At 40.5% G+C, this 16,713-nt stretch overlaps 1 protein-coding gene across 1 annotated transcript in view; it reads left to right on the top strand.

Moving 5' to 3' along the window:
- Nucleotides 1-942: 942 nt before the first annotated feature.
- Nucleotides 943-16,713, top strand: part of EXOG (endo/exonuclease (5'-3'), endonuclease G-like) — a 22,693-nt gene continuing 6,922 nt past the window's right edge. Inside the window, exons 1-5 of the mRNA XM_010006015.1 lie at nucleotides 943-949; nucleotides 1,057-1,206; nucleotides 4,621-4,760; nucleotides 7,116-7,192; nucleotides 10,165-10,279. Coding sequence (XP_010004317.1) covers nucleotides 943-949; nucleotides 1,057-1,206; nucleotides 4,621-4,760; nucleotides 7,116-7,192; nucleotides 10,165-10,279 — 489 coding nt within the window. The remainder of the gene's footprint in view (nucleotides 950-1,056; nucleotides 1,207-4,620; nucleotides 4,761-7,115; nucleotides 7,193-10,164; nucleotides 10,280-16,713) is intronic.

The following is a 16,713-nucleotide window of genomic DNA, read 5'->3' as shown; positions in this document are numbered from 1 at the left end:
GGGGAGGCCGCGGTGCGGGGAGGGGGGAGCGGCGGCGCCTTCAGCGCGGCCACTGGTGCCACAGGCTCCCTTTCCCAGCCCCTACAGGCCCCCCTTCCCAGCCCCTACAGACTCCCTTTCCCAGCCCCTACAGGCCCCCCCTTCCCAGCCCCTACGCCAGCTCCTTTCCTCCCCTCATCAGTTTCTTCCCGCTGCCCCCATCCCGGGGTGCTCAGGGGTGGCAGGGAGGGTGGGTTTGTGCTGTCTGCGTCATATATATACCCAAATCTATATATATATATATGTATGTGTGTGTGTTTACCTTTAACGCAGTCACACAGTTTACTTTTCACACACTTCAGGTCAGGCTGTAACTAAATTTCAGCTGTTGTGAGGCACGGGGAGGGGGCTGCTGAGGGGCACCAGGGTTCGGTGGGAATTGATGGTTTTCCTTGCAGCCTGAAGGTGTTACAAGTATTGAAGCCGTAGGGAAGTAGAGGAGGAGGAGCTCTGAAAACATGAGTTGGTGTCGAACAGGTGTCGGGAGGATGAGGAAGTCAGTAAGATGTGTAAGCATTCTTTCATGAGGCAGAAAAATAAATGGGGGAAAAAAAAACGCACAAAAAAACCCCCATCTCGAAGATCTCATTCATTCAGCAGACTGTAAGCATTCCCAGTGAGGGCAAAAATCACACTTGTGCACCTCTTTGTGAGGAGGAGTGCAATTTCCAGCTCGGAAGGGTGAAATGTGTGATGACTAACTCCTTGTTGCCTGATTTGTACCTGAATATCTGATAGCCCACAGTGACTGCTAGGTAGATGTGTGTAGGCATTAGAGTGGATGAGTTAGTCCTAGAGTTGAGATGCTCATGTGAGGGCACAATGAAAGCACACCATTTTTTGGCAGAAGGGAGTTTCTGGGTAGCTCTCTTAATGTATTTTTAGGTCTAAATTGTGTCAATAATGTCAGGTAGTTCCCTGCACAGTATATTTACATTCACTGAGGTACTTTTCTTACAGTCTTATTTCAGATCACTTTTCATCTTAGGATGGCTTTCTGTCTATTTTTCTGCTTAGAACCAGTAGAAGAATCTCTGCTGGAAAAGTATGGATTCCCTGAAGCTGGAACAGAGACCAGATGTTACACTAATCATGCACTGTCTTACGACCAGGCAAAACGGGTGCCTAGATGGGTGATTGAACATATTTCAAAACAGAAGACACTGGGTATGTTGGTATTTATTCTCTTATGTTTATGGTGGTCATAATGGGCTTTGCAGTTCAAAGAAGGTGGACCCAGGAACAGGCAGGGGGAAAACTCCTGTAGTGCCTCTAGGTATGGATTTTTCCACCCATTCATGATCCCACTGGAGGAACCAGGCCTCTGGGTGGTTGTCAGTTTTGTGACAGTATTAAGGCTGATGTTTCCAGTGACTTAAAAGAGGTCTGGCACTGCAGGTTGGCAGGCCTCTTCAGTGTTCTTTCTTGTTGGCACTAGTCTGATGGATTTATGATGCTTCTGTAAGCACCAGATCTATGTATCTGTGTCAGTATAAACACTCAAGTCAGGTTGCAGGAAGGAAGCTTAGCTTGTCTCTCTCAAACATGAATGGAGAGAAAATGAAAAACTGAAAATCAGCTTTTTCTTACCTGGTTCAGACTGGCAAAGTTCAGTGGTGTTGCTCAAGCATGTAAAAATTCCTCTTGCTTCCTTAGCTGGTGTAGTCAGTTCTGTGGGCCAGTTGAGGTCAGTTTAGGTACTGCCTCATATGGGTGCATGCTTGTGGAGTCAGCACCTTTAGTGGCCAGACTGTTTCATGTACAGATCTTGAAGAGATTTGCTCAGAGTGGGGAGGAAAGATGAATATCCATTTCTGAGATAAAAGTGGAGCAAAGGGTATCAACAGTTCAAAGCTAGAGCGGGCATACATAGACACACAGAATTTTAGGGGTTGGAAGGGACCTCTGGAGATCATCTAGTCCAGCCCCCCCCATACCTACTCACTGCAGCTGACATTTACTTTGATGCAGTTATTTTCTATTGTCTGATGTGCATTATCTAATACTCTCCTGCTCTTTATGCAAGACAGAGGCTCAGTGATTTTTTTGCTGTCAGTTGTGAATACAGTCACTGTAAATTAAGTTTATAGCATTACTTCAGATTTTATAAGACAAATTATTAGGAATGGAGGTAACTGTATAATTGTAAAGTTTCAGGGAATGCAGTAACCCTCTATATTGTCATCACTGTCCTCAAATTACATTTCAAAATTAAAAACATGATCCTGAAAATATTTATAACCAACCCTGAACTAGCATCTTTGATTCCACTTCTTTCTGAGAAGAAGCAGTAATTCCAGGCTTACTTTCAAGTGGGCCTTAACAACTGAGTTGTTAAAATGTTTTCCATGTGGTCAGATAAACTAACCTGCAAGTTGAAATTAAAGCATCTTGAGGCATTCAGCTCTGATTTGTTTCTGATAGCAAGTCTGGTTGAGTTTTGAGACAGAACTGTGTTGTTCAGGGAAGGTCACAAGAATCTTTCATGTACCGCAGTTTTGAAACCATGTGATTTGAAAAAGAAATTATAATTCTAAACATAATAAAATATTTTAGATTTTCTAAATACGAACTTAAATATTTAAAAAAAAAACATGGTGAAAAGAAATTAGCTATACATGTAAATGAAGTGTATATATCTGATTACAAAGGAAATTGACTATTTTTTATCAAAGCAGTGAACAGAGTATAAATGAGGATACATTTTCCATTTTTCAGCTTTAATGGGTAAATACAATTTGTCTTAAGTACTGAGATGAAATACAATTTTTAAAACATAAAAATTCTGTTGTTTTGCACACTGATAAACTTGTCAGTGTTGCTTCCCAAGCATCTATCCTGTGTTAAAACATCACATTACATGCTTTACCAAAAAATAAAAGTGAAGCTTCTTCCTTCTGATGTTCTCACCACTTCTCTGTTTTGATGTCACCTACATGGGCATATACACCGATGGTGAACAAAGAAGAGGGATTTGTTAACAGCTCTGGTTTCTAAGAGATGTGGTATCTATCTATATACATGCACATTTTCCACCCCTTCCCTTCTTCCTTGTGGTTCTGGCATATTCTTGGGTCCTTCAGAGAGCTTCCAAGTGGAGAGTGTTCTATGCTTAGTTCTCAGTACATAGCACAAGGAAGCACAGGGTTCATACGTGTTCACTGGCAATATTGCCATGACAAAAAAGCCAGAGTGTGTGTGGTTTGCATGTGTGTGCACAGTCAGCTATAGAAAAAAAATAATTTACACAGCCAGCAGTGACCACTGCTAACAGTTGCCCCGTCATGGTGTATTGCAATAGAAAGTACTTCATAAAGTGCCAAGTGTGAGGAAAATTCTTTCTAGTGATTCATACTGAAATGAAAAGATACTGTAATAGTCCTGTATATTGCATCTGAAATTATGCTGAAGATGGCACCCTGAAGTTTGTAAAGAAAGAACCAGTATGCTGTAGATACTTTGAATTATATTGATATTTGAGGAAAATAAACAACATTGTGGACAACAATGATGGTGCTCTAAGTCAGTTATTTTCCAGCTGCTTCCTGTGTAGAGCCCTTGCATGGGCAACACCACATCCCTCCGTGGTGTCTCTGGAGCACCTTCTTCACTATGAATGTTCTTGGGTCACGGGCCATTCCCTAAGAAAGATGACGTCTTACTGGAGGTTGACAGTGCCAGAATAATTCATGCAAGTGTCTTCTGGCCACTGCTTTTCCAGGGAAGCAGTCGGTGTTTGGGATGAAGCAGTCTCAGAGTTGTAGCCCACTCAGAGAAGTTTCTTTTCCAAGGAGGTGACTGGGACTTTACACAGTGCAAGGACACAAATTTAAGTGTAAGGCCAGTAAACCTGGGAAGAAGTCACAAGCTCCCTAGCAAAGATGGAAGCTCTGAATGGGCTGATATCTCTGCAACAGTTAAATTAGCTCCTTCCACAACCCTCCCCCTGAAAAGGTTTTTGTCTTCCAGAAGTCCTGGGCCTAGTCATTTTTGAATGCGATTTCCAAGTGTGTGGAAAGGCAGAAGGGGAATCCCTGCAATGAAGAGGAGAGCTCTACACTCTTTTCTGTTCCCATGAAAAACAATGACTTAATTTTTTCTCTTGAATGGGTTTATTATTTTAGGAAGTGTAACTTTATCAAGATACACCCATTCTACTCCCAGGCTAGACTTGGTAAAAGAAATACTTGTACTGGCTCAAACAAAAATGGAATTGCAGCTGGGGAAAGCTGGTATATTTTCATTGTCCTAAGAAGATAACATGTAGTGATTTATATAATTAGTAATCTTACCTTTAATATTAATCTGCATTTATGACAATGTAAAGTGTTTTGTTTCTTCTCTATAAAAAAGTAAGCATGTTAGGATTTCTAGCATATAGTGGGAAGGAATTCAGGCCTGGAGCACAGATATTTAAGCAGAATTATTCTTATTATAGTTGAGCAGAAAAATACATTATTTAGATTAATGTGTTGAATCCTTAAGCGTGGGTCATTTGGCAAGCTGTTACAGAATCAGTTCTTTTTGTCTTCTTGTCATGGTTTTACGATAAACCTAACAATCAGGCATGTTACTCCTCAGGTGATGCAGACCGAAGACACTGTAAATTCCGACCAGATCCTAACATCCCTCTCATGTTTAGTGCGGTCAATGAAGACTACCTTGGGAGCGGGTGGTCACGAGGACACATGGCACCAGCAGGAGATAACAAATTTTCAACAGTAGGATTTTTTTTGTTTCTCTGCAACTCATGTTTTATCAGTTGGAGAGGGTCAGAAGACCCTTAAAAGTAATGTTCAATGTTCCTTTTTGCAGTTTGTTTTGAGATGGAACATGATCTCATTATTGATGCACAGGCCTGGACTCAAGCGTTACAAGGTTTATTCCTGACTGAGCACTGTAGAGACTCTCATCATCTGCTTCAGGCTCTAGATCGGGTGGATCCTCCCTTCATTAAATCACACCTATAATAAGTTGTTAGGCAGAGGTGGTGTGAGTATTTCTGGTACTGTACAGTGTTAAGCAAGTCTTCTCAACCTGTTGTATGTCATGTTGTCTGCCTGTAAAACAAAAATTATAACCTTGAAAGTTTCTTTCAAAGCTCAGTTAAAGGGAGACAGCAAACAATTACTTCATTCTGGCCAACAAGTGCTGGGATGTTTAAGTCTAGATTGGGCAAAGCAAAGATGCTGTTAAGTACTGTTCTGTATTGACAAGGGGATTACCTAGATGATTTAAAAGGCTTTTTCCTTTCTGGCAATGTGTATGAGGTAAATTAGAACCTTCTTTTGCCGTACTTCTTTCAGTCTATAAAATGTCTTCACCTGCCATTTATTTGCACTGTAAGAAAAGCATGTCCTGATGCCTTGGCTAGCTAACAAAGCAGCCTTGGATTTATTGGATCCTCTTGTGAAATGTGCCTAATGTAGTAATTTGTCAATTAAGAAACAGTTGGAATTTGTATTTCTGCCAGGCAGAATAGTAGGCAGTGGGGCAGAGTGACAGCACAGTGGCATGTGGTGGGTAGAAGAACCAGTCGCTTTATTTCTACTGGAAGTGTCTTTTTCGTTGTTTATTTGTGTTTTGTGGGGATTTTTTACTGGTGAGCTATGTGTGCAGAGAGATCCTGGACCTGGCTTGAAATGCAATGAGTTAATACATTCTCTCAAACACAAAACTATAATAACTTAATTTCACAGTTTAATTAGTTCGGGTAGTGTTTCCTCATTATCCTAAGGAGTCCTCTCAGCCCCTTCACTTTGAAGAAGTAGTACGTGAAAAATACTGACAACTACAGGACCTGTGTAGATTCTGGGTTAAGATTTTTTTCTGCTGTATTTCCCCCTGCATATGCATAGTTTCTTAGTGCCAGGTCCTTCATGTCTGGAGATACATGGGCTTCAATTCAGAGGGCTTTATTGACACTTTTTAAAGATAAAGTTAAGCAGATCTGTAGATGTTTGACCATTATGGTCTCATAAATAATTTCATCTCCTGTGTGTTAATCAGTATTTTACAAAGACATATTATTTTTAATAAAACCTTTCTTTGTAAGGAAAAGAGAAAGGTAGCCATTAGGCAGTCAAGTAAATGAAAAGTGTTGGTGAAAGCATCCTTCAATGGGTGGTGAAACACTGGAATAGATTGCCCAAAGCAGTTGTGGCTGCCCCATCCCTGGAAGTGTTCAAGGCCAGGCTGGATGGGGCTCAGAGCAACCTGGTCTAGTGGGAGGTATCCCTGCCCATGTCAGGGGGATTGGAACTAGATGACCATAAGGTCCCTTCCAATACAAACCATTGTGATTCTATGAAGAAGAGGAGTAGCTAGTTGCTTCTAAAGACATTACAAAACTGCCTGGGCCCCACAGTTCAAGAGGGACAAGGAACTGCTTGAAAGAGTCCAGCGCAGAGCCACAGATGATGGAGGTAGTGGAACATCTCCCTTATGAGGAAAGGCTGAGGGAGCTGGGTCTCTTTAGCTTGAAGAGGAGACTAAGGGGTGACCTCATAAATGTTTACAAATACTTTAAGGGTGAGTGTTTGGAGGATGGAGCCAGGCTTTGTGCAGTGATGTCCAGTGATAGGAAAAGGGGCAATGGGTGCAAACTGGAGCATAGGAGGTTCCACGTACACTTCAGAAAAATCTTCTTTACTGTGAGAGTGACAGAGCACTGGAACAGGCTGCCCAGAGAGGTTGTGGAGTCTCCTTCTCTGGAGACATTCCAGACCCACCTGGACACATTCCTGTGTGATGTGCTCTGGGTGATCCTGCCTGGCAGGAGGGTTGGACTAGATGGTCTTTTGAAGTCCCTTCCGACTCCTAAGATTCTATGATTCTGTGACAGTAACAGTAATTCTTGTGCCTTTAGAAGTGGACATTATTATGCTATGTTTCTGTCAACAAACAAGCAAAAAGTTTTGCAAGATTTGCACTCCAGTTATAGCTTTTGTCTGACCTTATATATTAATAATGTTAAGTCTATACTAGAAATGGGTTTTGATCCAAAAACTTCTTGAAATGTGTTTTCAGCTTGTAAAGGTTTCAGTGAAATCATGTTATTTTCTTTCCCAATGCAGAGAGCTATGGCCGAAACATTTTATCTGTCTAACATTGTGCCTCAGAATTATGAAAATAATGCTGGATTTTGGAACAGGTAAGAAATTACTTATAAGTAAACTAAGTGAAAAATACCAGGCGATGGTATAAATCTAATATGCTGTATTTATAAAACTTTGCATTAAAGCATTCTAGAATACTTTACAGACTATTTGAAGAAATCCTAGCAACTTTCTGTGAAGTGAAAAGCACCTCAGTCCTTGCAGTGCAGGAACAGCATAATGACTATTTTATTTCTTTATTCAATCAAACTGCAGAGGACATTTTTTTGTAATAGATCATGTTAGTTCTTCTGGCTGGGTAAAGGTACTAGGTGGAAATCTCTGTTGTTAGAGAAGATTCAGTAGAAGCAGGGAGGGGGTTTAGATCTTGCTTTAACACCTCTTCCTCAAAAAAGCACTTCCCACATGTTAACATCTCTGTGTGTGGACACTGGTTCAGGTTGGACTGGAGAGCTGAGCGTTCCACACTGAGTCATGACTACCTCAGGTCTTCTCTCTTGGAGTTCTGACTTCCACACAGCAGTGAGGCAGGTTCTGTGTCACTTCTGAGGGCTGGCTGGATCAGCTTTGAGGTGAAGTGAGTGGTTGATAAATTTAAGCTTTCACGAAATAGGGGGTTTTTTTCCTTCTTTTCTTTCAGCAGAGAAAAACATTAACAAAAGTAACATTCACCCAGTTTTTCTTGCATAGGATTTACAGAATGTTAAGACTCAGAAACAGGAGGCAAAAAGGATAAATTTCACAAGGTTTGCCTAAGAGAAGATTAGCAAAATTATGTACAGTATTGTACTAAACATCTATCAAGAATGCTTCATCATTTGACTACACACTGCTTTCCAGTTTTACAGTAATACATGAAAATCACATGAAGCATTCAGTAAGGCAATACTGTTTATAGACAAAATATAACAATTTAAGATAATTTTTTTTTAATTGTTTTAATACCTCAAGTTTTTGAGCATAACATTTCCTTATACCGAAGCTAGGTGTTTATACCAATTAAATGTTTGAAACCCTCTTTATTTCCCTTGAGTAGGGTCTCTACCTAATCAGGAAAACATGGGGAATGTTTGAAAATTTCTCCTGGCACTGTCAGCCTTGCAGTTTAAGCAGCTGTTACCACTTTCCCCCAGCCCCAGCACCCTATCTCCACAGTTTAAATACATGAACAAGGTATTTGTGGCACTTGTTTTATCAGTCCCCTGGTTAATAACACGTAGTTTTAAGGATACTGTGTTTCATGTGTGTTGTATTCCTTCTTGGCTTCCCTACTCTCTTCCTTTCTCTTGGTACTTTATTGCTTTCTCTTGTTATTTGCTTGCTTCTTTGTCTTCTGAGTTGCAGGTAGACAGTACAGCTTAGTCTTTTTAACAGTCTGTTGTTTATTAAAGTTGTGTTCACCCTCCAGCCAGGTGTTTTTGCTGCTTTCCGAGTTCCAGCTCGGGGACTAGCCTGACTGCTGTGAGTCAGTTCCATTTGCTTACCCAGTTAAAGTGACTTCACATTTTGTTTTGCTTGGTTATCTTTCTGTCAGATAAGAAAATTGGATCAACAGGTGAGATGAGTGCCAGAGCAAACGTGGAAGGTAGAGTGGGACTGTTTAGCTGGGCAGACAAGAGGAGCAGTAGGAAAGGGGAGAGCAGGACTGCATCTTTCAACAAGCTGTTAGATAGTAAGCTCTTAGATTGGTTCAGTGTTGTGCTCTAACTGCACCATAGTATTTATTCCTCATTTTCTTCCCACCAACATCCATGCTTGCTTGTTGTTGTTGGTTTTTTTCCTGGTGCTTAACTGTTGTTTCCTGTCTTGTTTTGAGGGTGGTTTCATGATTACTGTAATCTGATCTCTGTCCCTGCTGCTACCAGAAGCAGTTATTCCCTTTCTTCTCCTTGTGCCAGGTGGTGTTTGTATGACCATGCCATGAGACAGCCTGAGGAGCTAAGCTGCTTGGAAGCAAAGCTGATGACAGCAGGAAAAAACTAGTGGTCAACGCTTTAGTGTATCACATGGCAGCGCACTGTTACCACAAAGAAAAGGCTCATTCATGCTAATTCTGATTCCTGGGGCTAATTCTTGCTAATTCTGATTTGTGTGAGCTGATTTAACTCTAACCCAGCACAAGAAAAAGGCTGGTTTTGTTCAGGGTTATTGACAGATGAGGAGTGCTAAAGGTGGCCCAAGTTTAAGGAACAGGGATGAGACAGAGTGAGGGATGAAACCTTGCCCTTTCAGAGGCAGCAAGATTAGCTAGGGTCATCTCTCTCCTGTTCTGTTTGTCCATTTGAGTGAAGTGCAACTCTGTCTTCCACGAAGGACCAGTGGGCACTTCCTGCATATGATTTCTGTAAGACTGGATGTGTTAGGTCAAAGATGGGATATAATCTTTTGTTTTATGTAAAATAATCGTGATCCGAAACCTTCTTATTTGGAGACAGATTTTAGTGTTAGTGTGTTTCTAGAGTTACTACTTCATGTTTAAACAGTTTTATATAAGAAAACAGTAAATAGACTTAGTGGAAATGACACATAGAAGCTTTCCTAAGTGCTCTGAATTATGGGAAGATCTGTTTGTTGCGGGACATTGGTTCCTTGGGAGGAAGCATACAAATCCAGTAATACAGTAGAACCTTTTGAAGGAAGACCACCACAGACTTCTGTTTAAACCAAGTATCCTACTAATTCCAAGTGACCATCAGCAGTATATTTCAAGTGTAGAGTATAGGAGTAAGTAGAGAATTCAGATTTTCTGGACTGGTGCTAAGGCTACAGAAACCAATTTCAGATGTGCACAGTAATGTGCCTGTTTATAAAGAAGTGATCTTGGGATAAGTGGGAGGCATGAACTCGGCCTGAGTTTTACCTTCTTTGGCTTGTGGGTCAGTCACGTGAGATTGAAAAAATGCTGTCAAATTGTCAGTAGTTCATTGTGCCCTTCACAGTAGGTTTCAAACATGATTATGTTAGGTTTTCCCTGCTGACTTCACCCTTTCTGTCAAATATGTTCCAGAATGGAAATGTATTGTCGGGAATTGACTGAGAGATTTCAGGATGTTTGGGTAGTTTCGGGACCTTTGACGTTGCCTCAAACAAATGACGATGGAAAGAAGAGTGTTACTTATCAGGTATGTATATATGTTGCTGGATTAGCAGTGCAGTGGCAGCACATTTATTTATTTATCTGTTTTTTTATTTGACATTGCAGCTTGATAAAGCAAATTTCAACATCCTAGCATCCTAGTACATGCAAAATTACGAAATGTGCGATACTAGTTGGGACATGTTCAGGGGAGATGCTGTATCTTGCCTGTGTATCATTTTAAAATAATTTGCTTTTTTTACAAAGAGAGATCTACTAAATATCTGTTCAGAGTCTGCAGTAAAACTGTTTTCTGATTTCCATAATACGTGACAGTATCTAAGCAGAGAGTTCATGGGTTTTGCTGATGTGCATCTAATCAGTCATTTACGGATGTATCTTAGAACCAGTGCAATAGAAAAGTAGCATGGGTTTCTCAAAAATATATAGGATATTGGAATTCCTGTGCTCTCTGAATTTCCAAAGCAGCTGTTTGCTGATATTCTATATGCATCACTTAGATGAGAGCTTGCAACTGAGACTCTGAATATACCAAAACCAACTGGGAGACTTCATTCAAGTTCGGCAGGTTTTAGCTTAATGCAGTGTAATCACTGGTCTGTGGTTTTAGTACCCCCACACCCTTCTTTTGGTCCCCATTTTCATTACCTGCTTAAAATACTCTTAAGATTTAGGATTAATCATGCACAGTCTGTAGAGACTGACACTGAGCGGTAGATGTGGTTTATCTTGATTTCAGTAAAGCATTTGACACCGTCTCCCACAGCATCCTTGTAGATAAGTTGATCAAGTATGGGTTTGGTGATCAGGTAGTGAGGTGGATTAGGAACTGGTTGAAAGGAAGGAGTCAGAGAGTTGTAGTCAATGGGGCAGAATCTGGTTGGAGGTGTGTGACTAGTGGAGTCCCTCAGGGGTCGGTACTGGGACCGGTGTTGTTCAACATCTTCATCAATGACGTCGATGAGGGTATAGAATGTACCCTTAGCAAGTCTGCTGATGACACTAAGCTGGGAGGAGTGGCTGACACACCAGAAGGCTGTGCTGCCATTCAGAGAGACTTAGATAGGCTGGAGAGTTGGGCGGGGAGAAACATGATGAAATTCAACAAGGAGAAGTGTAGAGTTTTGCATTTGGGGAAGAACAACACCATGTTCCAGTACAGGTTGGGGGCTGAACTGCTGGAGAGTAGTGTAGGTGAAAGAGACCTGGGGGTCCTGGTAGACAGGAGGATGACCATGAGCCAGCAATGTGCCCTTGTGGCCAAGAAGGCCAATGGCATCCTGGGATGCGTTAGAAAGGGTGTGGTTAGTCGGTCAAGAGAGGTTCTCCTCCCCCTCTATTCTGCATTGGTGAGGCCGCATCTGGAGTATTGTGTCCAGTTCTGGGCCCCTCAGTTCAAGAAGGACAGGGAACTGCTCGAAAGAGTCCAGCGCAGAGCTACAAAGATGATGAAGGGAGTGGAACATCTCCCTTATGAGGAAAGGCTGAGGGAGCTGGGTCTCTTTAGCTTGGAGAAAAGGAGACTGAGGGGTGACCTCATCAATGTTTACAAATATGTAAGGGGTGAGTGTCAGGGGGACAGAGTTAGGCTTTTCTCAGTGATGACCAGTGATAGGACAAGGGGTAATGGGTGTAAATTGGAGCATAGGAGGTTCAAGGTGAATATCCAAAAAAAATTTTTTACTGTGAGAGTGACAGAGCACTGGAACAGACTGCCCAGGGAGGTTGTGGAGTCTCCTTCACTGGAGACATTCAAAACCCAACTGGATGCGTTCCTGTGTGATGTACTCTAGGTGACCCTGCTCTGGCAGGGGAGTTGGACTAGATGATCTTTCGAGGTCCCTTCCAGCCCCTAAGATTCTATGATTCTATGATTCTGATAGACAGAGAGGAAAGGCTGTCGAGTTGAGAAATGGGTTTATTATTGCTTGTCCTGCCTTACTGTTTGTAAGCACGTGTTTAAGTATTTGTAGGATCTGCGTGTAGTAAGGTATTATTCCAGGGAGGGAATATTACCTTCTGCCCCTACTGTAATGAGATATTATTGCTGTTTTCAGCTGCTAGATGAAAGCTAGCATAATGCAAATAATAAATGTTGTATTTTGCACCTCTTGAAAAACACTTTTCCCTGAGAATAAGTACTCCGATCAGCTGCAGCTTCAGCTCATGAGTGATTCAGCTGTCCAAGTAGTTCTCTGAGGAGCAATGAATGAGCTTGCTGTAAACAAGCCTCTGTTTCAGAGGGATATGAGAGACATAAGAGAGAGATGTTCAGCTTTCAACACTGGCTTGTTTAGTTGTAAGATTTAGGCACTGTTTCTCTATTATAAACAGACAGTTGGTTTCCATTTGATTGGACTTGAAACTTAGTCATGATAGAATGTGATTTTTCCTGTTAGCTTTTACCTTTTTACTTCTTTAAAAACTATGCCCTATTATCTCCACCTGCACATGTCTAAAAGCTTGACTGTGATGAAATCACAGCTTTGGATTTGGATTTCTTGCTATTTTTTTCCAGACAGTCATATGTTACACTTGTGAAAATGCAGTAATGATAATTTATCTTTTTCATGTTCAGTGGCAGTTCCAAACTTCAGCTGTCACCACATCTTTGTGAGGAAGGTGACAACTGTGCTCAATTTCAAGTGGATAACTAAGCCATGGTTAGGGAACATGACCAATGCCCCATGTTAAGTCAGAGGCAAAGCTGAGTTTAGACTGATAGTGGTTCCTTGCCCCCCAGAGGGAGAGTGATGGCCTTCTTATTGCACATTATAATTTCCAGTTCTTTCCCTTGTCTGTCAGCTCCTTTCACAAGATATTTAAGTACCCAATGCAATAAAAAAACATTCATACTGAACTCTTTAATTTGTTTACTGGGCTTGTTTTCTACTGTTGTAGAAAGAGCAGCACACAGAGGAGTCCAGCACTAGCTGGTGACAGCAAGAGATCTGTCCAAAAGCACACAGAGCTGGGAGCAGGAGGGAGATGTTCCCTTTCAACAGTCTCCAGCTGAACATCTGGCTTGCTGTCATGCAGAATGGTATTGTAAGAGATTTCCAGGCTTGCAAATAGCTTGTTGGAATTTGCCTCCTTGTAGCTGTCAGGATATTACATTTCTCTTTTATTCCTAAAAATATGTATTTGTCCTACATAGAAAAGAATTAAAAATCTTGAGCTGACTTGAACATTTTGTATCTGGAAATTATTTTCCAGGAAGCAGTTGAGTCGTTTATCGACTGCATCTATCAACAGCTTCACTCCACTCTTGGTCATTTTCTTCTAGTTTTTCTCTAGAGGAAGTGTTTACTTAAAAAGATTTCATCTTCTGAAAAATGATTGTGGCTCTCCTTTTTGGTATTGAAATGTAAATGTTAGTATTCCAAAGGTAAAAGAGCAGGCACTGCATCTTGCTACTTTTATTGAAAATAACTTGGTACCAGGATATGGTGATGGAATAATAGTGACACAAAATGTCCACACTCCTTTGATTATCGTATCGTTCTGTTCTATTCTGTTGCCAAGATGTCTTCATCATCATTGGATTTGATGACAACTCTAGTCTTTTATGAATGTTTTATCAGTTTTGGTCTTAATATAAACTATGAAGTGAAGTTCAGTGTGAGATAAAACAGAGTGGAATGATGGTATTATTTTCATTTCACCATTTGGCCATATTCATAAATCCTTTACGCAGCTTCCTAGAGTGAGATTCATTATGTAAATTGCTTTGTATTTAAGTACAGAAAATGGTGTCAACAGGTGGGGAAAGTAAAATGTTGATTTTGGGAGGCAGGGTTGTTTTTTTTAAATACTAAATTATTTAGTTTGGGTTCTCTTTGGCTAAACTCCTATGTGTAAGTAAGTACAGGCTGAGATTTTTTTTGAAATCTGAATGGCATAAGTTCTTGTGCTTGCCATTGAAGTTGCATTTGAGGAGAGAGAGACATCAGAGTGGAGTTGTGTGTTCTTTTTTTTTTCCATCATACATCAGTGCATACACATAGAAGAGAGAACACAACCTGTCAAAGCACTGAAGGGAAGTTATTTTCAAACCGATACCTTGGATTTTATTGTAGTTACTGCTGTTGATTTTGGCAGTCTGGAATTCTGCCCCTAAACCAAGAACACAAAGAGTTGGCAGCTGAAGGAGAAGGGAAGGTACCTCTGAGATGTCTTTCTGAGTGAGCTCTGCTAGGTTCAGACGAGTGACATAGAAATGAAAGGCTTTTAGTCCTCATTGTTTGGGCATACGAAGCTGGTGTGAGAAGGTGTCCTTCTTCTTTGTATGTGCTTTGTAAGGAGAGGTGCTGTAGCATACACAATAATGCTGACATTCACAACCTATCATCTGGCAACATGATTGTTAAGGCTGAGCTCCTCTCTAATGTTTTTCTTCTCCTCTGAGACTAGAACTGTGGAAAAAAGGAAAACACAGAAGTACAACAGGGAATGTGTCAGCATTGATTTGTTTCAGATCCTCTCTTCAATCTTAGTTTCCTTGTTTTTGGCTAAAGGAGTGGTGGAATATGTATCCGTGGCTTTACAGGCTGGTGTTTTTCTCTTCAGACATACAAAAAGGTTATTTTTAGATCACTATAGAGGAAAAACAGAGCATCAGTCATGGCATTGTTCCCAGTTCCTGCTTGGACTGTGGTACCATTTGCTGTTTAATTCCAGAAAGGGAATTAACCTTGAACTTCTTAGATGCCAGCGTTGTTCTATCTATTGGCTGAACTCACTGTATCCTCAGATATGTTCTGTCATTTCATTTGTCTCCAGCAGAGGCTTTTATTGCAAAGAGTAGATTGATGACTGTGCTTGGTATCTGAAAAAACATACTTTCAGAATGTATGTAAAATAGACTGCCAACAGGAAAAATCTGTTCTGTGTCATTGGAGAGGCAGTTGCAGGTTTTTTATCTTTGTCCAGATCTAATCAAAATGACATCGTCTTGTTTTATACATTGCTGTTCTCCAGTGACTGTCACTTCGGTGATTTTCTACTGTCAGCAGATTTGGAGTTTGAAATACAAATTTTGCAATAATTCTTCTATGTCATGCTCAGTGCTCCACCCTTGTTATTCCCAATGCCATTGTAGTAAATATTCATTTAAGAAGAATTTACTATGGTTGGTGAACAAAAAATGGTTTAGATAAAATTTTCTTTGTCTTTTGAAGAAGACATTTTTCTGTACTTCTTAGTAATAGATTTGATTTATACTGGAATCAAGTCTGCTATATAATTTTAAAAATTGAATTACTAGGGTGGGCCAGAGGTGCACAATAACTGTACCAGAAGGTGTACTTACCTGTCCTCTAGTTCTGTGGCAAGTAAGTCCCTGGGAAACAAATTGCACCTGTAAAATATAAGATGGTGCTTTATGGTTCTTCCCAGTCAGCTATCAGAAGTAGTAGAGATGTTCTCCTGGCAGAGATACTTATAGAGGAAGGAATCCTTGTTAAAGAAGGAAATAAATGTGGGAACAACTGCTGGTTTCTGGCTGCTCCAAATGAGCTCGGTGCTACACAGACAACTAATAGATCTACATTCATTATACATGTCCCATAAAAGTTATGTTCAAAGCATCTTAGATCAGCTTGTTAAACAACTAGAGAGCTCAGTCAGCCCTGAATTTAGACATGGTGTACAAATGAAAATAATAGACACTGGGTTAAGATTGGAGGAGAAGAGATGTGGGATAGATTTCTGGGATTGCTTTTCTTTTGCACTGTACCCATCCTGAATGTTCTTTTATTCTAGGAAGAATGATGGCAGGGACTCTAGTGGATTGAGTGTTAAATAACCTACATGGATTCTGTTGAAGTAGTAGCCTGTCATGTGAATACAGTATCAGAATGTATATAAACACCCTCTTTTATTATAAAGAAAAAGAGGGTTTTGCTGTCTGTCTTTTAATGCCATAACCATGTATTTAGGCACACCTTTTTTTTTTTTTTTTACCATCTCTTCTTTTTTCTTTTTGTTGTGTTTTTGTTGTGTTTTTTTTCCTTTCTTTTATAGGGTTTCCAAATGATTTGGCAGTAGCTATCAGACCAGCCATAACAAATGACATTTTCCTGAATTACACACATTTACATTTTCTAGTGTTTGGCTGTGCTGTATTGTTGCAGATTGTTACTATGATTTTGATCTTAGTATTTTCTGTTTTCAGGATTGCTAGGTCTGCCTTCACACCCCTCAGTTCTCCTCAGTGGCATCTGACAGAGTTCTCTCAAATATTGGGGAAAAAACACTGTCAACAGAATTAGTGCTGCCTAACACAAATCTGGAAGGAACTGAAGTGAAAGCAGTTAATGCTGTCACAATGATGAAGTAAATAAAGTTACACAGATAGCAAAGGGAATTCTTTATACTGACAGAAAGTCTGTTTCTATGCAGAATTTACTATCAAATTATAATAAAGCTCTGGATTGCAAAACCTGAGCTTATATCAGC

This window comes from Chaetura pelagica, unplaced genomic scaffold, assembly GCF_000747805.2.
Source record: "Chaetura pelagica isolate M959 unplaced genomic scaffold, ChaPel_1.0 scaffold199, whole genome shotgun sequence".
Classification (NCBI taxonomy): domain Eukaryota; kingdom Metazoa; phylum Chordata; class Aves; order Apodiformes; family Apodidae; genus Chaetura; species Chaetura pelagica.
The sequence above is the reverse complement of the archived record's forward strand: the minus strand, read 5'-3'. Positions and strand labels throughout refer to the sequence as shown.